The following is a 20,666-nucleotide window of genomic DNA, read 5'->3' on the forward strand; positions in this document are numbered from 1 at the left end:
TGCTCAGAAAGGAAGTCCTGGAAGGGGGCGCGTGGCCCGGATGTGGGAGTACCACCACACTGCATTTCTCACCAGTATTTGGAACTCATGTTTTCCAGTTTGTGGGTGGTTTTCCACTTCATCCTTTGGAGGGGCTATTCCTCTTTCTGTGTTTCTTTAAGCCCTGAATGAGGACTGAAGGACTCCCTTTCTTTTCATTGGCTTTAGCCAGATGTGGATTTCCCCGTCCCTCCCGGCAGAGGCAGGAGTCAGGAGTCGGTGCAGAGCCAGCCCCAGGAGCCCATCAGCATGCCCCAGACGCTGACCAGCACGCTGGAGCACATTGTGGGCCAGCTGGACGTCCTCACCCAGGTAGGCTGTGACGTGCACTCACCCCACTTGGCCTGGCATTTGGCCTATTTGAAGTTGGGCAGCAGGTGCTGTATTTTTAAAAAACATCATCATAATGGACCTACTTTCCAGCCCAAATTAATGAAGTTGCAGTGCTTGCCCTGAGGTCCTGGCTCTCAGAGCCATCTGAACTGTGGCCAAGCCACTGGACCCCAGAATCACCAGTGCTAGATCCTGCCAGGGTGTTCCCTCCCAGGGCTGGCCTGGGCCACAGCAGAGCTTTGAAGGAAACACTGCCCATTCATTCCGTTCATCGCGGGGTGGGCACAGTCCAGGGGCATGCCAGGGAACTGTGAGCACTGAGTCAAGGCATCTGGGAGCCCAGGCTCTGGCTTTGAGCTGGCATTGCTCTTATCCTCCAAGCGACCTTGGCGAAATCCCTTCAGTTCTCTAAGCCCTGGTGCGCTCCTCTGTGACATGCGGTGGTCACAGACTCTGTTCGTGGTCAGGGTTAAAGGAGATGAGTCTGTGGGAAGTGTTTGGCTTATGCCTGGCTCTAGGAAGCTGCTCAGTAAATGTTCGCGGTGGTGGCTGATCAGTGTCATCAGCAAGGCAGACGTGGGCCCCGGCCTCTGGAGCGTAGGTACACCTGGCAGTGGCTAATAAGGATCGGAGTGCAGCAGTTTCCCTAAGAGCAGAATGCCCTGGCAAGAGGTGGCAGCCAGCACCATGCACATGAGAGTGGCCCTGGCAGGGGGAGCAGCCTGCCTGCAGGACTGGAGGGGGCCACGGGCACATCCAAGCAACGAGCAAAGCCCAGCGTGGCTGGCGTGGGGCATGGAGGTGGTGGTGGTGGGGGCGGGCAAGGCAGGATTTAAAGGTCATCAGGCCCCTTCCCCACCTCAGCTGTGGGTGCGGACCGCCTTCTCCTGTGCCAGCTCGTGGGTAGACCAAGGGGGTGGGCAGAAGGCAAAGGACCCCTGAGTCTCTGACAGAAATGGAGCTTCAGTGGCATGCCATCCTTTCCCTCTGGATCTGGGGCCAAGTGAGAAAAGCTGTGCATCATGTCCCGTGGTCCACGGCGTGTCATGGCATCCCGGCTGGTACTGCACACCTTGGGCCCAGGGAAGGAAGGACCTTTGAAGGGAAAGGTCAGGCATCAGTGCCTGGGGATGGTGGGGACAAAAGGTACATCAGACAGACGTTTCTGGAAGCCTGTTAACCCTTGAGAAGAAGGCCTGTGCTAAGGGAGGTATGAGCAACGTGCACATCCCCCACCTCGAACGCGTCAGAAACTGCCGAGCCTGCCTCATGTTCTTCACAGCCTTGCCAAGTGAGAGATCAAGGGAGGTGGAATCAATTAGAACTTTATAGGATAAAATTGGAAATTAAGTCTGAGAAGATGGTTAAAAATAGCTTCATTGGATCACTTCATTGGAGTATAGCACTGGAAGCATTTCCCGTCACGGTGTTTCAGGGTTTTGTTATGTGTTAGCAGTTCAGAGGGTGATAGTAATTTTGTAAGAAACTGGCATCACCGAGAATAATGAAGGCTCTCTTGTGGCCTGGGCCTCTGGCCCCGGGTCCGGATGGCTGTGTGGCACCCTTGTCCTACCTCACACCGTCCAGCCCCTTTGCAGATCCAGACAGCACTCCACCCCCGACCAGATGCCAGGCCCGTCAGCCAGTCACCTGCTCTGCCAAACAGTGTGCATTCCTCAATGTTCCTGACGGACTTGACACATCCTGAGGAGGAATCTTGGTTTCCACAGCCTAGTTTCAAAGCGGTAGGAGGTGCATTTGTGCTAACTGGCATGCTGTCCTTGAGCTTGGTAACTGGTTGTTTTCCAGACGTACCTCCTCTCTTGGATTTGGGGCTCTAGCTGAGGTGACTGAGCGACAGCCAGAGCTGTCTCCTGTGGGATTGAGCATTCCTTTCTCTTGGGACCAGCTTCCTGTCTCTAGAGGCTGACCCTGCTGTGCATAGCTCCCCGTGTAGGTCGCTCAGCTGGGCTCTGAGCCTCCTTGGTCTGTGGGTATTGGCCTCCCATGCTACCCCCTCAGCGAGCACTCCTCACCATCTTGGTGTACCTCTGTGCTCTGGAGGGGCAGGGCTATCTCAGCTACCCCAACATGGACTCCTACTTCAGAGTTGTCTGAATCATGTTGTTCTCTCTCTCACCCCCCTCACTGCCCCTTCCCTCCCCCACAAGGAAGTCTACTTCAAAGAGGCTTCTGCGAGGGAAGTTGCCCTTCAGTCCTCCATCCCGCAGAACATCCTCCAAGGAAGAACTGTGGGGGCTGCAGTGGCTGGGGATGTTTACTGAGTGAGTCACAGAGCCTTCAGCCCCTGGGTGACTTGAGCAGGACACCCCGTTGTGGAAGCTCACAGTCCTCAGAGCCTGCCTTCCTGCTCAGCAGGCTGGTGTGGCCCAGTGACTGCATCCTCCTCTCTGGATGTTCGTGGCCCGTGTGCGCCAGTCTGAAGGGCTGGGACCAGTTTCAATCCTCTTCAGTGGCCCGGAGGTCAGGCGGCTGAGCGCGCCCATGGAGAGTGGTGACTCAGCTTGCTTGGGTGTACATCCCAGTGACCTTGGGCAAGGTGCCTAACCTCTGTGCCTCAGTTTCCAAATGAACACAGAGCTGATAAGAGTAGCCACTTCACGGGCCTGCTGTGAGGATTGGATGTGTTAGCTCCTGTGAGGCTCTCTGAGCAGTGCTCAGCAGCACCACGTACTGCCCTTGTCATTAGTCAGGGCCTGGCAGGGGTGGCGGGGGGATCACAGTTGCACCAGAAACAGCCCCCCCCGCCCCGGTCCCCACTATCTCCTTGCCCAGAAGAGCCATGCCTCAGCCCTCGCAGCGGAGGTGGCAAGTTCCCTTCCTTGCTTGAGCCCTCTCTGCCTCTGGGACCAGCAAGCGGGCAAAAGTCTCGTCGTCCCCCGGGAAGTAAACTCTCCTCGGGCCATGTGCAGCATCTGAAATCCAGCCCTTTGACTCCCCAGTTGGGGTTGTACCATTTTATTTTTTTAGGAATGCCTTTTCCATAAAATGCATACATTGTTCTTCAAAAGTGTACCCGTTCGGGGCGATAACTTTGGAATGCGTTGCAAAGTTCATAGGCCTTTGTCCATCTCCCAAGTGGGTGTGCTCTTTGGCCTGGCCTGGCAGGTCTCCCTACAGTGTTGTTTTAGATGGGAAGTCCACAGAGGGTGGGGATCATGTCCTCCTCGTCATCTTCCTTCTCCCTCTGTTTATCTGAGCCCTGCAACTTTCCAAGGGCTCTCCTTCATGGCCTTCATGTCATCTTCCCGCCTGGTGCCCAGCAGCTAGCATCATGCCAGGCATGGATAGGGTGTGAGTAACCGGCCCCAGGGGCCACTCAGCCTGGGACTTCTCCAGGATGCCGGGTGATCCTGAGCTCAACCCACTGTAGGCCAGGGCTCCCAGCTTCCCCTGCTAGAGAGTTTTGGGGTAGTCGGGGATGGCTTCATCGAGGAGTCCATCTGCAAGCCAAACTTCATCTTCCTGAGAGTTAAGGCCAGACTTTCTTGCTCTGTGATTACAGAGCCTGGTGGCCCTGAGGTCCCGGGCCAGAGAGTACACCCCCTTGCCCTGGTCCTTCTTTGTGTAGGATACACCCCTCCTTACCCCAGTGAGGGTGCTGTTTGGGGCTTCACTGATTCCTCCACTCTGCTTCTTGGACCCCAGTCCCAGCTGGATGTCATGTTCCAGACAGCTGGGGTCTGTCTGGCCTTACACAGCCCTGCCAACTGTGGGGAGCAGAGTGAGCCACCTGCCCATCAGCTTGGACACACCTGCCCTCCTGGATTTGAGGACCGACCCCATCATTCATCCCCTGGGTGACTTTGGGCAGGTGACATTGTTCCCCAGAGCCTTACAAAGTGGGGACCGTCGAACCAGCTCATGTCTCTGAGCACTGTTGGGAAGCCCTTGGTTAACTGGATTTGTTAGACCAGCACCAGCTGTTCTGTGGAGCACGGCACGAAGTCCGTGCACTCCTGGGAAAGTGTGCGAAAGTACCAGGCTGGCCAGGTAACACAGGAGTGTCGGGAGTGGACATTCCACAGGCCTCTGCAGCTGGTGGACTTGAGTCCTAGGAATGCCCTTGAGCTGCCAGTGAGACTCTAGTGGTCTGACTAGAGGGAGAGAAAGAAGAGATCTTTCCCCAGGTCCAGGGAGGGGAGCCCAGGAGGTGATGGGGGACTGGGGTACACAGGGGCTGTTGAAAATCAGGGATTGGGTCATGGGGCCCATTAGATGGGAGCCTTGAACCTGGACCCAGGCATTGGGCCAAGATTGAAGGTCTTCAAAGACATATACTTATCGTGATAGCTGTTCTTTGAATCCAGTTATCCTAATGGCTGTTGGGGAAAATGTATTTCCTAACAATGGACTTTAGGTTGTCCTTTCTTTTTCTTTCTTTCTTTCTTTCTTTCTTTCTTTCTTTCTTTCTTTCTTTCTTTCTTTCTTTCTTTTTAAGATTTTGTTTATTTGAGAGAGCGAGTGAGAGAACACAAGCAGGGGGAGGGGTAGAAGGAGAAGCAGGTTCCCCCATGAGCAAGCAGCTCAATGTGGGGCTCGATCCCAGGACCCTGAGATCATGACCTGAGCCGAAGGCAGATGTTTAACTGACTGAGCCGCCCAGGTGCCCCGAGTTTAGGTTTTTCTTTGGAAACTTTCTGCTCCTCAAAACCTGGCATGGGAATTCTCAGGAACTGCTAAGGTTGAGTGGGTACCCCCTCTTCCTCTCATGACCCTGTACACACACACACACACACACACACACCTGTCCTATGGCTACCATGGGTCACTGACCTGCTCTTCTCTTCCTGAGAAAGTTGGTTCAACCTTAGAGGACTGTGGGGTCCAGAAAAAAAGCCCCAGCTGCTCTGGCCCAGCTTTGTCTCCTTCTGTCTGTGTAGATCTGAATAAGCCTTGGGTTCCTCCTCTGTAGAGGGGAGCCTTTAGGCACTGCCCATCCGCCTATCCCATGGGGTAGGCAGCAGAGGTCGGCACCTCACGTGGGGCCGGGACTTTCCTTAGGGCCTTCTTTCCATGAGTCGCCTTCCCATCTCCCCTCCCTTTGAGGAAGGACTCCAGGGTGGGCCCTGTGGCTGCCAGACCTGCCTGCTTGCGGTTGGGAATTCAATGTGTATCCAGACAGAGGCTCAGACCTTTCTTCTCACGTTCTTGTGGGGGTGTGTCAGGTGATCTAGGGGTCCCTTTTACAGATGCTGGAAAACTCACCAGTGAGGAGGGAGAGGCTGCTTTCCACAGCTGGTCTTGCTGCATGAGCTCACCTCCTGTGTTGGCCCCCTTTTCCTCCTTTGCGACTCCTGAGTGACAGAGGTTTGGGTGGTGTCTGGGGGTTGCAGAGTCCCTGGATCTTCCTCAAGGGCAAGGGGTGGGGCGCTGAGGCGGGGACAGTACCCAGGAGCTGAGGAGGCTACGGCGAGGGGCCTGGCCCAACAAACGGCTTGGCGGGTTTGCCTCAGAAGCCCACAGCAGAGTTATTTTCGACTCTAGTTTCACATCTTGCTGCTTTTTAAAAATACCAAACCATGAAATTCCTGCTCCAACTATGTTTTTTTATGGCACCCGTGCTTCAGGCTGGCCACAGCAATGCTGTGATGTCACGTTCATGTTCCTGTGACTCACCAGGGGCCGCTGGGCTCCAGGACTAGAACATGCGTGCAGTGGGAAGCAGGCGGGGGCAGGCCCACCCAGCCCCACCAGTTTGGGCCTCTTGACATTTGAGTTTGTGAAATATCCAGGTTGTAACTCTGCTGATCTAACTCAACAAGGCTAAGGATTTTTGTCTGTGTGCTTTGGAGGGTTAGATAAAAGGGCCTGTTTGTTTTGAGACATCCCGACCCTCCCCACCATGGTCCTGGCAGTTCCCTCTTTGATGGGCTGCTTGGGTGAGGCTCCTAGTTCCATGCCAGTAGGGAAGGTGGGAACGCAGGGCCTGCCTGACCACTCTCTGGGACTCCCGGGATACCTCTTTCCTGGGCAGATGAACAGTTGTTTGTACAAACAGCCTCTCGATTTTTAAGCAGTTGTGCCATTTTAGCTGGGGGCCAGCCCTCCCAGGTGCGCCCGGACCGAACTCGTCGGGAAGGGAACAACTCGTCGGCTGGGCAGAGTGAAAGTCTCCTGCCCAGCCGCCCCCACCCCCTGCCAGGACCCCTGTTTCTAGGGTGCATGCAGCCCTCAGAGATGGGCAGTGACCTGGGGTGGTGATTGCCGGGTCCCACAAACACGGGCCCTCTCTCCACATCAGCACTTCTGGCCACCTGGCCTACCTAGACCAGAGGGGGGGTCTAGCTGTCGTCCTCTGTACAGACATTCAAGAGCTGCCCTTGGGCAAAGTCAACTTCGGGACAGCCTGCGCTCCCGCCACTTGGGGTTTGGAGACAAGAGATTTGTTTTTCCTCTGTCAAGAGGCTGCTTCCTGGGGACAGGACACTCCGTGGTCTGTGTCAGCGGCGTACTTGGGGTCTGACTCTAGCCGGCTGCAGAGGGGCTGGGCCCTGGCCCTTCCGCAGCCCCGTTGCTCTTTTTGGCAGTGTATCCACAGGCTCCTCTGGCCTTGCAGAAAGCAAAGGCTGGTGCTGCTAGCAGGACTCAAAGGCAGGACAGGCTCGTGTTCATGAGTGCGTGGGGGGGCTGCACAGCAGCTCCGTCTTCTCTGCTGTCTGCCCTCATGGCCAAAGTACCCCTCCCCTCTCCAAAGAAGCCGCAGACCAAAAGCCCCCGCCCACCAGATGGGCTTGGGATGGCTGCGGTTACCTCGGGGGACCCCAGAATGTTCACGGTCCTAGGAGAGTTCTCCTGTGAGGCCCTGAGCCGGCTCCGCCAGGGGGAGGGAGAGCGGGGGCTGGAGTGGGATAACAGGGCCCATGCAGGGGCATCTTGTTCAGACTGACTCTGGGATTACTCTAGAGGAGGGAAGAAGGGGACTGCGGGTGGTTTGCTCGCGCTCCGCTGGGGACACAGGGGCCCTCCAGGGACGGATGCTAAGCACTGGCCACATGAAGGGGCCTATGAGTGTTCTGGTTGTGACAGGCAGTCCCAAATCGGCCTACATGGCTCTGTGATGAACCAAGTCACAGCTGACCCTGTGTCCATTTGGCACTCTCCCAAATGAAGCGCCGCTAGAACAGGGGCAGGGAGAGCTAGAGCTGGGCTGGCCACTTCCGTCCCCCTGCCCCGTGGAGGGCCCTCTCCGGGCCTGGACTGCCGGTGCAGACCCTCTTCCTTGGTGGATGAAAAAAGGCAGAAAGATGCTTTCAACTCAGAGAGGCATGGCTTCTCGGGGAGCGGGTCCATGCCCCCCCCTTTCTGATTTGGGCCCAGCTGGTGGCTCCAGAAAACCATCCAAGATGAGAGGCTAGCTTTCCTACCATGGGCCAGTGGGTCCTTCACAGGACAGGGGAATCCTGTGAGCCCTTCTTCCCCGAGCTGGGCCTGTTGGGCTAGGGCTACAGCCTGCTTGCCAGACGGTCCTGAGGCCTCCAACAAGCTACCTGACAGTCTGTCTGACTTGGGATGATGGTGTTTTATCGGGTTGTGGTAAATTAACTACCACATTGGATTACAGATTGTTGGAAAAGTCAACTTCCGAAGAAATGGAATGCAGAAGGTGGTCCGAGCCAAGGTTCACGCCCCATGCTTAGCCCTGTCTTGGACTCACCCTGGAGTCAGAGTACAGCAGAGCCTGTGGCCGAGCAGTGATTGGCATCCTGCACCTTAGGGTCTGTCCCGGTTAGACCCTTGCCTCCCTGGTGGCCTGCCCAGGGCTGACAAAGAGATGAGCTTGAACTCAGGCCAGTGTGGGTGGGATATGCAGCTCAGATCTTCTGTCCTGGTGTGGGTAGCACCCCATGGGTCCCAGGAGCATTCAGTTTTATGGATGGTGATGAGTGGACCCACTTTTTATACCTTCTCTTGTGGGGGTAAGTAGTAAGATGGAAAAGTCTGTGTTCATTTAAAAGGAGCTGCTTTTAAGCCACAAGGAAAGTAAATTAGCCAAGATTCCTTAATCCCATGGCTAATCCACCAATAGAAAATAGTGTTTCATGTGCTTCCCGAAGAGAGCTAATCCTCAGTAGAGGTGGGGGCTGGGGGGCTGCAAAAACGTCAGAGAAATCCTATATCCCTGAGATAATATGAAACAGAAACACGGACCTGTGGGCTCGAAGGACAAAGGCTCATTTTGTATTGTTAGCAGCAAACTGGGGGGTGAAAGGGGTTGGTTAAAAAGACAGTTGCTGAGCCCAGAGAGATTGAGAGGAATTTCTTCAGAAACACATTTTGTTGTGCATCGACTGTGTGTGATCCTGGGCAAGTTAGTCTGTCAGACGTCAGCGTGAGAGGGAATCGCCGATTTCTTCCCCTCTGAAGTTCAGGGCTCGAAGCTGTTAGCCCTCATCAAATGAGGCCTGAGGTGGGAGGGGGAGGAAGTGGGTTGCTTCCTGGACTCCCACCCCACTCTGTGCACCCCCACATCCTGCTGAGGCCAAACTGACAGGGGCCCCTCTGGCCTACCTACCCTCCAATCCCTCCCCCGCTGTCCCCTCAAGCCTGCCAGGTCCAAGGCCCAAGCTGTGGGAGGAGGGTTCCTCACTAGCCAGGTGGGCTCCAGGGGACCTGGGCTGACTGGTGGAGGACCTGAATTCTCTGCATCTTGGTGGCACTCAGGGCCTGGCATTTGTCCATCCCGCGCCCAGGGTGGCACGTACTATGTGCCAGGAGCTGTGCCTAGAAACAGGAAGACAGCAGTGAGCAAGAACAGACAAAACCCCCTGTCTTCGTGAAGCTGGCATTCAGACCGATGGAGGTCAACGGCTGTTGAGGGCTGGCATTTGCACCTTTGACTCCAAGGCCACAGACCACGGGGCACTGGACAGAGGATGGGGCAGAGAGGCAGAGTCTTGGCTGGTGGGAAGGGCGGGGCTGCATTCCCAGGAAGCCGTGCTGGCCCTTCCGGCCCCCGTTCACCCCTGACATGGCTGGCCAGGGCATCATCTGCAAGACAGCCCTGCGTGTGCACACACGCACGTGCACACACACACACACAGACATACACCAGCAGACAAAGCTGGGGCTAGCAGGAGACGAGGTAGAGCTGTGCGGGCACTGAGCCTGGCAGCCCCACTTTGTTTTGATAACTCACAAGACCCCACAGCAAAGAGATTCCCCTTTTCTTGCATCTGTTTTAGATCTTTAAAATCTGAGTGAAGTCAAAACCATACTACAGGGGAGATTAATTCCACATTTTTCCATCTTTGCCATGAAACCAAAAGAAAGTTAGACATTCTGTACGGCACAGTCGAGACAGGGGCGTTGAGCCAATGGCCAATGCCAGGACGTTTCCCGCAGCCTGGCACCAACCAGGGTCCCCAGTGTGGTTGGGCAGCTGTGCCCTCTCCCTAAGCCCCAGGGCGCCTGGGACACTACCACCGGGAATCTGGCTTCTGGGTTGGGGGGAGGGGGCTGGGATGCCCTAGCCCCTGTAGGAGACTGCCTGGAGGAGCCCAAAGCAACCACAAGCCTGGAAGTGATTAAAAGGAACTTTCCGTCACGAGAGAACTTTAAGGAGCAGCCAGACCCCCACGTGCCCTGATGGCTCAGTCCCTACCAGGCCTGACCACAGGCTGCCTTCTTCGGGGCCCCATCAAGCCCCATCTGTGCCCGAGGCCCCCTACAGCTCAGAGCTCAGCCGTGGCCCCTGTCAGGTGGGGAGCCATGTTGCCCACAGTATACCCCCATGTCCAGAGCAGGGGCCACATAAATATTAGCTGTTAATATGGTATGACAATGGAGCCCGGAGAGAGGCGTTGTACAGATGGGGAATCTGAAGCCTTGAGTCAGGTAACTTGCCCAAGGCTGCTCAGCAAGTTAGTAGTCAAGTTCAGATGTGAACGCAGGAAGGACAGCTCCGGAGCTTGTGCTCTTACCACACAGGACAAACGTGGGGACCGGGGGTTACCATGACAGCATTTTCCAAGGGTCCGCCCCCATGCTATGGCCAGGACATCCTGGGAGAGGAGGAGGACAGGCACCAAGTGTGGGGCTGGGACCAGGAGGACTTCAGGGGAAAGAGGGTTGGAGTGGGGCTTTAGGTAGGTGGCTTTGGTTAGAGAGAGCGGTAGTAACAGGCAAATGAGAGCCTTGAGTCCGGCCTTTATCCCTGAGCTCCTGCACAGGAAAGGGACATGGCAGAAGCAGTGTGGAGGTGAAGGACCCAGGAGTCCCGGGAAGCTGAGGCGGAAGGTGGGGCTTAGGGCACCCACCGCACGTTGAGGGCCCTGGGGCAGGGGTAGCCTGCCTGGATCCCGTGAGGACACTCCTCAAGCAGAGCCCTGACGTGAGGGCATTGCCCTGCCTGACTCAGCAGCCAGAAGGGTCGTGGACAGCATGGTCCAGTCACGGGATTGGTTTCCTGCGCCCCGTCAGCCCTTCCTGCGGCCCCCACCCGCTCTAGCACCCTCCTGTACTCACCACTCCCACTGCTCTCTCCCGGCCTGTGCCCAGTGCTGCCTCTGCCCTACATACTTCACTTCCCTCCCTCTGACTGTCTCCCCACTCCGTGGCCCTGGCACACACCTGCTCGTGTGGCACCCCCCACCCCAACCGCTTCACCCTCTTGCCTCGCTGCCCGTCTTGCCCCCTTCAGACACCGATGGCTCGGTCTCCTGGCTTCCTGCCACACTGCCATCCCAGAGCTGCTTTAGTTCCCCTCACCACCGTGCCCCGAGCCCGGCAGAGTGCTTGAGGGGGGGCGTGTGGCCGGAGGTGAGCTCTCCTGTCCAGCCACCCTGTCCACCTCTGGGCCACCTGTCTTCCACGTTCTGGGGAGGCCCAGGAGGGGATGGTGACCATAAAAACCGCCTAAGAGGGGCCCCATGCTCCACCCAGGGCTCTACTGAGAGCAGGAGGTAGACGTGGAGAAGTGCCCTGGCTGGGCAGGGGGCTGCAGGAGAGAAGGCTGGGACGGGGGAGTGCTGTGGGGAAGCCTAGAGCGCGGCCTCCGCGTGTGGGAGCCTTCTGTAGGGAACTGGCCGAATATCTGAGAGAGGCACAAAGAACAGCTGGCTCGTCTCCCTCCGTCTTTCTCCCCTCTTCCAACACGTTACTCACTGTTAGTCGTGGCCGAGCAGCTTCGCCGGAAGCCAGCCCAGACAGGACTGGTGCCGAGGCCACGCCAGTGCCTAGAAGCCCCTACGAGCCAGAGCATCTTGTTGGCGGCATGTGGCGGACCTGACAGATGTGGGGGTGTCAGGAGGGCCCCCGCTGGTGTGCTGTGGCCGCTCGGGGCTTTGTGGATGTTAGGCTCCAGTTTTCCTGCTGCATTTGCCTGTGGGCTGTGCAGGAGAGAGGCTTTCAGCAGAGGTCACAGTAGCAGCCGTGCTCTGGGTGGAGGAGCCACTGCTGGAAGGCCCCTGGCTCAGGGGGTCTGCCCTGGGTCTGTGTTCTGAAGTGCCAGTTCACTCCCTTCCATTTCACGTCCAGCTGAGGCACCACTTGGCCACGGTCGGTTCCCGGGCTGAGCCTCTTCCCCCAGACTCACTCTGGAACCTGCTCTGAAAACTGGCCACTGAAACTTGCTCAGACCTGTGAGTGTGATAAGGCAGTGCCAGGGAGTGGAGGCCTCCCTGTTCCTGTCCCTTTTTGGCTGAGGGCCCTGGGGCCCCTCCACCTCCCTTGTGGCCACCACACTCTCTTCCAGACCAACCACACTGACCTCCTTGATAGTTCCAGGTGTGCCATATTCTTCTGTGCCTCAGGGCCTTTGTACCTGCTGTAGCTGGTGTTTGAAACGCATTTCCTCCAGCCCGTCTTGTGTTGTCTCCTCACAAAGCCCTCCCAAGTCCTGGTCAGAGTTGGAGCTCTCCTTCCCAGGTCTGTCAGCCCCAGAGTAGGTGAGCCGTGTCAGGGGCCTGGACTTCACTTGGAGTTCACTCTCTGTGAACACATCCTGCTCCTTTTCTTGCCTTCTCCCCAAACACAAGTGTAAAGGGGATGAAAAAGAGCCCTGAAAAGGAGGTAGAAACGAGGACTAGGGGAAAGAGCTGAGGAAAAAAATGCAGGACAAGCCCGCCTCAAAAGGAAACAGTCTGCGGAGAAACAAGAGGCCAGCAAGGCTGAAAGAAGGGGAGGTCATGCCGTGAGGAAGTGGGAGGCCGGGAAGTAGGCAGAAGGGACAGAGGAGAAGCCCTGCAAGCCCGGGGAAAGCGCAATGGCAGAACTGGCAGGGAGAGGGGTCCCGAGAGGACTGAGCACTGCTCCGTGAGGCGAGCGGGGCCTCTGAGGGTGGGGAATTCCTTCCCTCAGGGAGCACTGGACTTCGCCTCCTCCACACGATGCCCGAGCAGAGCCCGCGGGAGCATCCTGGCTCCCCAGCCCTGGCTCCCAGCCCTCTCCGGCAGAGCGCGGTCAGGCGGAGGCCCTGCAAACGCACTTTGGCCTCTGGCAGCACTACCGATGCCTGAGTCCCTGTCACACACCAGGAGTGGGGGCTGTCCCCTTGGCCACCTCGGAAGTTGGTGGCGATACCCACCCCAAGCTCCGCCCCACACAGGGCACCCAGACTGGCCCATCTGAGCCCTTGCTGGGCGTGGGGACAGGGTGAGAGCTGGCCTCTGCTGTTCCAGCTGCCAGGCCCCGCAGCCTCAGGCAGGCATCAGAGACCTTGATGCCCGTCGGGAAAAGGCGTCTAAGGCAGCGAGGTGCGGAGCCACGGTGTCTGTGGAAACGTCCTGCGTGTTGTGTTGTCTCCCGCTTGGAGCTGGAGGCCCTGGGTGCCAGACATGTGGCTGAGGACTGGCATTTTGGTGCCGTTTCTTTGAGCATCACTCAAGTTGTTAGGGGACTAAAAATACAAGCCTGTCACTTTAAAATCGGTTATTTTTATACCCCACTCAGAAGGCCCTTCAGGGTGTTACATGAACCGTCTTACACATCTTGAACTGTGAGTGAGACAAGCCGCTCGCCTGTTAATGTTGACTTGACAGGGGACAGATCAGTGTCTGCTGTCCCCTAAGCAGGAAAAGGAGGATTCGAATGAGATGCCCTTGTTCAGCCTCTCCCGGGAGGATTTTCCTCTGGAGACGCTTCCCTGCCCCCAGCCGGAGCTGGCCTCCCTCATGCTCTTGGCGTTGATCCCCAACACCTCCAGCACCCTCCTCCCTGTTGGGCCCACAGTGTTGGGCTGTCCCTTCCTTGTCACCCACTGAGGGGCCAGGCTGCTTTCCAGGGGGTTTCAGCAGTGTCCCTGGCATCATCGTGCCCCGGATTCTGTCTGGGGCCCAGGGGCTTGTGGGTCCACTGCTCTCCCCCGTGGTGTCCCCCACTCTACCCCCAGCAGTAAAGATGATGTCAGCAATGCAAAATAGCCCTGCTGCTGGTTCAGGCCCCCTGCCGGCCCTCAGAGGGGCCTCACACTTAACCTGTCCTGTCTGGAGCCCATTCTCCACCTTTCTTGCAGGCCGTCCTGTCCTGTGATCTGTCCTGTGTTCAGGGCCTCAGGGAATGTCCCTTCTCCCATCTGCCATCTGATTTACCACCAGGTGCTGGCAGTTCATTCCTCGTGGGTGTGTCTGGTTAGGCCTAACCACAGCCATGCAGGCCCTCCCCAGAGCATCCCTGTGTGGCAGCCAGAGGGGTCTGCTCCCCACTCAGCCTAGGACTCCCAACACCATCCTGTGCCCTGAAGCTAAAGGCAAGGCCACCTGACATGGCTGCCCAGGCCCTGGCCCCATCTCCTGCTTCCATGAGGCCCTTCCTCATTCCTGCACACGGACCTCCTTTGCTCCATCCCTACTGTTTGTTTCTTTCCCTGCCACCTCCAGGCTCCATGCTCACTGATCCTTTGGCCCCAGCGCCCTTCTTGCTCGCTTGCCTGGTGAACTCCTCCTTAGCCTTTGCTCACCCCTCCCTTCCTAGGGCCACTTCCCCAGCCCAGACCCCTCAGTTCTTCCCAGCATGCCCTGCTGCTCTGTCCTGCTGCTTAGTACTTGCCTCTGCACCGTGGTGTGCACCCTGCGGGCCCAGCCGAGGCTGTGTATGTCCTTGTCACCCTCGGTGACACAGGCCAGCCCAGGGGCTGCACGCTGAGGAGGAGTGCATGAAGAGAGTCTGGGGCAAGGGTCTGCAAACTTCCTAAACAGTAAATATCCGGCTTTGTGGGCCAGAGGGTCTCTATCACAACTCTGCAACCTGCCGGCTTCGTCAGAAAGCAGCCGGAGACGGTGCACAAGCAGATGGGCATGACAATGAAACCTTATTTACAAAAATGGGCAGCAAGCCGAGTGTGCCAGGCCTCAGTCTAGAGAAACAACAGAATACGTTCAACAGCAAGCAGGAATGTTTCTAAGGGCACTATTTCCCGTGACCAGGGCTGTGGTTTCCTGGGAATTGCTGGTGACAGCAGCAGAAGGTGGTGCAGAGACAAGCCCCCAGGTGAGCCTCTGACAGGTGTGACTTTGAGGATGAAACTTGTGGGTCTCCTGTGACCTTGCCCCATGAGGCTCCCCTGTGGCTGGCAGGTGAAGGCTGTGACCTTGGACGTGGGCGGTGTTGGACAGGGGTGATGGTGTCCAGGCGTGGGGTCTGAATTCTGCTTCCTGTCACTGTGGTTCAGGGGGAGAATAGTCGAACCCCGTGTTGTGAGGGGGTGGGGCACCAGCAGGGAATCGGGTGAGTTCCATAGCGTGTTTGGGAACTGATCACTTGTGCTGAGTGACATGGCACCCCGGTGAAAGAAAGCGTCTAAAAGTCAAGTGTTCGGGTCCTTTCTCATCACGTATCTACTAAAAGGTTCTTGTTGGTATGTCCCTTTTATCCATAGAACATTGCCTTTTTGTAGCCAAAATTGTGACTCTCGTGATAATTCAGTCAGGTGAGAGACTGCTTTATGGGGCTTGGGGGCATCTGAGGCCTGGGAACCACCTCTGAGGGTGGCCCAATGGTGTGAGGGGGCTGCTGGGTGACCCTGGGGGGTGGTCCCTTCCCACTGCTTCTGCTCATTTAATCTGGAGCCACCTGGCCAGGTGACCTGGACAGGACAGAAGGTGGCTGCTGGTGGGTAAGAATAGAGATCCACAGGTTCCTCCTCAGGCTGCCTGAGTTTGGGCATTGGGTGGGGGACACACAGGCCTCCTGGGGTTACATGGCCAGTAGCCCTCAGGCATGGCTGGAGCAGGTGGGGAGGAATAAGGCCAGGCCTCACCTTATACGTGCATGATGGGGACAGAGCCAAGGTACAGCTCCCAGTGCCTTAGCGCGAACTCTGAAGCCGGGCCACTGCAGTTCACGGCCCTGGCCAGTCATTTATAAGCTGTGGGACTTTAGGCAAGTGCTTAATAGCACTGTGCCTTGGTTTCCTCATGTGAAAAATGGGGATGACGAAGGCTCCCGCCCTGAAGGATTGTTGAAGAGTGCTTGGCGTATCATGAGCACTCCATGAACGTCAGCTGCCAGGAGCAGCCCCCTGGAGCAGAGTGTGTCAAAAATCATCAGGATGACCGCCCCCCTCCCCCGCCCAGAGCCCGTCCTGGCTCTTCCCACCAGTCTCCCTTTGAGTCTGAGCTCCACACCCCAATTACAGAGGGGACTCTAGAGTAAGCTGCCCGGATGGCACAAGGCCCAGGGAGAGGGAATGAGTTGCCTGGTTTCTCCAAGGTCAACAGACAGAAGGGACCTTTCTGGAGGAGTTTGGACCCCAGCATGCAGGAGGCCTAGGAGATGGGTCACCTTGCCCAGACAGGTCTGCCCAGCAGCCAGAACCCTGGCCTTCTCAGCCCTTTCTCCACTTTTCCTTTGCCCTGCTGGAAAGGCAGAGGCCACAGGCACCCAGGTCAGACAGGGCTGCTTCCCTCATTGGCATCCGCCACCAGACCCAGCCTGCACCTCCTTGGGGACTTAGAAGCTGTGGGACTTATAAGGGGGAGAGGCTGGGACCAGACCTCTGACCCACCGTTCCTCTGCACAGAGAAAGGTGAGGGGCCGTGTGGGCCCAGGCCTGCTTGCAGGGCCAGCTCTCATTTGCCCTGAGTGAAAGGAGGGTGAGAAGGTGGGGTGGTTGGTGTTTGGTGTCTGGAAGACCATGGAGCTGTTTGCTTCAGTAGTGCTCCTCCCCAGCCTCTGGTCTCTGGGCACCGTGTGGCAGGACCTGGAGCACAAGGCAGGGTGAGCAGCCTGCTGGGCGGGGCCCTGGGCAGCCGGAGGAACGGACTAAGGCCTCTGCCTTCTGGGCGCTGAGGCAGCACGTATTTACTGAGGCTTGCTGTGTGCCTGACACTTGGCGCGGGAATGTTGCCCTGAACCAACAGGTGAAGGTCACACTGTGAACAGGGTCATGCGGTACGGCTCAGAACCCGTCCTTGCTGGGGATGCCCTCGCCCGCCCACGTGCTATCCAGATGCTTTCCCCTTCCCCCCATAGGCCCCAGCAGCCGGGAGGCAGGGTGGCACCATGGTGGCCTAGGCTTAGTCCCTGCAGGTGGCCCGCCTGCCCTCTAACTGTCTGTACCGCCAGCCCTGAGTGTGTTTGACCTCTGCTCCTCAAGTGCCCCAAAGGCAGCCATTCCATCGCAGGGGAGACCTTTTCCCTGGTGTAGGGAAGGCACATCAGCAAAATTAGGCATTGGGGTTTCTAGGTTTCATCTTACCCTGAGAGACCCCATTTTCCACATAAACGACGCCTCATGCTTTATTAGAGTAGGATTATTAAGGAAAACTTGTGGAGCAGAGAACGCCGGACAACGTTCTAATGTACAGATATCCAAAAATTGTCCTCCTCTCCCTGGCCCATCTGTCCGGCTCAGACGGGGGGGTCGGGTGGGATCAAATGTGAGCACGAAGAGCCTGGTGGACTTCATCCCTGGATGGTGGCTGCCACTCAGCATCTTGACAGAGTGTGCTGGGGGGGTGGGGGAGAGGGGAAGTAGAGACCAAATGCAGAGATGATGACTCTTCCAGAGTCTTTTGCAGCTGGAAAAGGGGAGAAGCCGGAGAATGGCAGGGAGAAGGAGGAGCTGCAGATTTGAGGAGCAGTGGACTTTAAGCTTTTTTGTCTACAACATGCCACAAAGCACCCTCTCAAAGCTCCCAAAGGAAGGGCCCACAACCGGGCTGGCACCGTCCTTCCGGGGGGCTGCGTATGAAAGAGGTGTGTCCGTTTATTTTTAAAGAAATGTAATATGGACAAATGGCCATATTTCTGCCAAGCCGAAGTATGGGCCCCCCGTGGAACTAAGTAGAGGCCTCGTGAAATGTGTGGCACCCCTGGTGTTGACATTGGCCCAGCACCCACTGCCTCCCACATTTGAGACTTCGGTCCCTGTGAAAAGTTAAAAGGGGCGGGGGGGAGGTGGGCAAAGAGGAAAAGCCGGCCTGCTCCCCCACTGTGGCCTGGAGTCCGGGGCCCTCGGAAAAAGTCTGGATGAGGAATGATTTTGGAGCTTGGCTCAGCGAGCCTTTCGCAGCCGCCAGTGGAAACTTCCAGGAATGCTGCTCTGGGCCAGCCAGGGGCTGTTTCCGCCGCCACTTTTACGAGGTACAGACCCCCCCCCCCCCCCCACGGCTCCTGGCCAGCACAGGGGGAGTGTGACTATCTCCTTCAGCCCAACCCTGCGTCTCAGGGTGCAGTGCACCTTTTCAGGCTCAGGCCTGTACCCCAGGGTTCAGAGCCCCTGCAGCCCAGGCCGGCTCACTTCGAAAGGGCCATCCGCCAGGAGGAGTAGCCGACATCTGTGCGGGATGCTGTGAGAATTTACAGCAGCCTGAGAGGGAAAACTCCCTCCCCGAATGTTTCAGTGTTTTATTAAATGTATGAAAGGAAAGTTTCCTTTTCACTGGACCAAGGCCCAGAGCCTCCTTGGAGCCTCAGGGAAGGTGGCAAAACCTCTTGGGAAAGCCTACAGACAAATGGGTAAAATTAATAGAAAGTACTGTTTCTTAATCTGACCCCTTCCTGCTGGCTGTAGGCTGCACCGCACAGGGACCTAGCCTGCCTCACTGGCGGCGGACTCACCCCATGTGGGCTGCGGGCCTGGCACACACAGGCACTCACCCCGCCCCCGAGGAGGAGGTGAAGCAGAGCTCAGCCGTCATGGCCAGCATGGGTCGGGCTGGGCGAGGGCTGGGGTTGGCCGTGGGACTGGTGGGCAGGCCCTGGGTGGGGAGTCCTTGAGGGCCATGGGCCAGCTGCTCTGTGGGGAGCACACGGGCTCCCAGACAGCACCGGCCCTCTGCCAGCACTCTGTGCAATGCCAGAGAAGGTGGGCAGGTTTTGTGCAGCCTTGCCCAGCAGCCATGTCTGCGAGACTGGCCCTGGCCCATGAGGCACATGCAGCCCCGACAGCTGGGGGCATTTGGCAGGCCGGACAGCTAGGTCCCCAGGCCAGCCATGCTGGGTGTGCGGGAGAGGCCAGGGAGCCCCAGGGCTCAGCCTCTGGAAGCCAACATGGTGACAAGCGTTGCCAACATGGGTCAAGCTAAGAAGTGCTGGCCACCATCCTGAGTCCCCTCCTAGTCTCCAGGACTCCCTTGAGCTTGGCCTTGTCCTTCCATGACAGGCGAAAAGGGGCTCCGAGACGGAGTTAGAGCCTATCTCCCAGAGGGCATATTCCTGCAATGGTCCTCACTGGACTGACCCTCCTAGGCTCAGGGGTGCTCAGTCACTCACCTCCCAGCTGAGGGGATCCCCGGGGCAGCCCTGTAGCCCCTCCATCCTCTGAAGCCTGACCACCATTTATTTTGCAGACAGTCTCCATCCTGGAGCAGCGGCTGACGCTGACAGAAGACAAGCTGAAGCAGTGCCTGGAGAACCAGCAGCTAATCATGCAGAGAACAACACCGTGATCAGGGGAGCAAGAATCAAGAGCTCGCTCGATTTTGGGGGGTGGCAGGCTGGAGATTTGTACTATGGGACTTGGGTCAATAAATCAAGGGGATTCAGCTCTATGGGACTCACATCTGTCCCTGAGCCCCTGAGGTTATGCCCTTCTGTCCCCACCCGCTCTCTGCCCCTGGAGGCTTGCCACCTGCCAGTGGAAGGCCCCCGTGGGCAGGGCCCGCACATGCAGAGTGGACTTGCGTTTGGTTTAACGTGAAGGAGTCACTTGAAAATGTTTGCTACCTCGGAGTCCTAATGGGCCCGAAGGTCACAGCTCCCCCCGGCTGCTTCACGGGGGTTTGACCCCCCTCTCTGCCTGATGCCTGGCTCTTCCCCACCCACGACAGCTTAGCAGTGGGCTGCCCATTGGATGGTGAGTCAGGAGTTTTTTCTTAATCTGACAAAAGGCCCAATGTGGGCCCATCCGAGTCAGGTTTGTCCAGGAGCAAGCACTCGGGGGGGTGGGGGGGTTCTGCAGTGTGGCCTTGATTCCTGCTCCACGTGTGTTCACTGGGGCCCGGTGGCTTCTGCCTCTGTATGCATGAGGGTGAAGGAATCTGAAATTAAAATGGACTTTATTGAACTTGTCATAAAAGTGGATTGTTCTGAGTGAGATTTCATCAGTCGTCATCCGCACCCCCCCCACCCCCGCCCCCGCCCCAGGCCCATAACAGGAGAATGAAAGGAGTGGCTCTGGGGGGCCCTGCCAGGTCACCCTGGGCATTCGGGATACTCTCATCTGCATCTGGGAACTGGGGGGGCCAGGACGGCCGACGCCCCTGCACAGCACCCACCCCGCTCTGGCCAGCCCTAGCTGGTGTCGTCGATTGGGTCCCGGAGGACTCAGGCACCTGCATTTCCAATTACTCCTGAGGGTCCGCGCGGGGAGAGCCAGGCCGGTGTTCTCCATGTGTCTGGGTGCCGTCCGTGCCTTCAGCATTTGGCTTCTTTGGGCCCAGCCAGCCAGGGAGGTATTTGTCCTTCAGCAGACCTGCCCTGCCCTGGGGGCCGGGGGCGCCGTGTTAGATCTTCTCGGGAACTTGTCAGTACCACGCAGCTAATGAGCTTCCCAGCCTCTGCGGCTTCCAGGTGGGAGCAGAGCCTGAAGGCCTAGGAGCTGGGGCTGACACGGAGGCAGCCTCTGTGGAGCCCCGATGAACGGCGGGAATGGGGAAGCGGTCTCCTCCAGCTGGTGGGGGAAAAGCTGCTCGCAGTCCAGGGTCAGGCTTCAGACTCTGCCTTTGGCCAGGTGTGTAGCCTCGGCTTGGTGACATAACCTCTCTGAGCCTCAGGTTCTTGTTTTAGGCGGGGCTGGTAGGCATCTCTCCAGGTAGTTAGGAGGTAGGCACACTCCCCACGAGCTGAGTGGGGAAGAGGCTGCTGGCTCAGGCTCTTCCAGGGGTTACCCC

The 20,666-nt window shown here is 57.6% G+C and overlaps 1 protein-coding gene across 3 annotated transcripts in view; it reads left to right on the forward strand.

Annotated features, from left to right (window-relative positions):
* Window positions 1–19,850, forward strand: part of POC1A (POC1 centriolar protein A) — a 69,118-nt gene extending 49,268 nt beyond the window's left edge. For 2 of the 3 annotated variants that reach the window (XM_064595565.1, XM_064595566.1), the window contains exons 10-11: window positions 208–351; window positions 19,125–19,849. In XM_064595565.1, the coding sequence (XP_064451635.1) occupies window positions 208–351; window positions 19,125–19,223 (243 nt within the window). In that variant the 3' untranslated portion in view covers window positions 19,224–19,849. Of the gene's footprint in view, window positions 1–207; window positions 352–19,124 lie in introns of all 3 variants that reach the window. The other variant, XM_064595567.1, reaches the window with a different exon arrangement.
* Window positions 19,851–20,666: the final 816 nt, after the last annotated feature.

The sequence above is a fragment of the Mirounga angustirostris genome, unplaced genomic scaffold (assembly GCF_029215605.1).
Source record: "Mirounga angustirostris isolate CCGP_5_RB_7025 unplaced genomic scaffold, mMirAng1.0.hap1 SCAF_1, whole genome shotgun sequence".
Lineage (NCBI taxonomy): Eukaryota > Metazoa > Chordata > Mammalia > Carnivora > Phocidae > Mirounga > Mirounga angustirostris.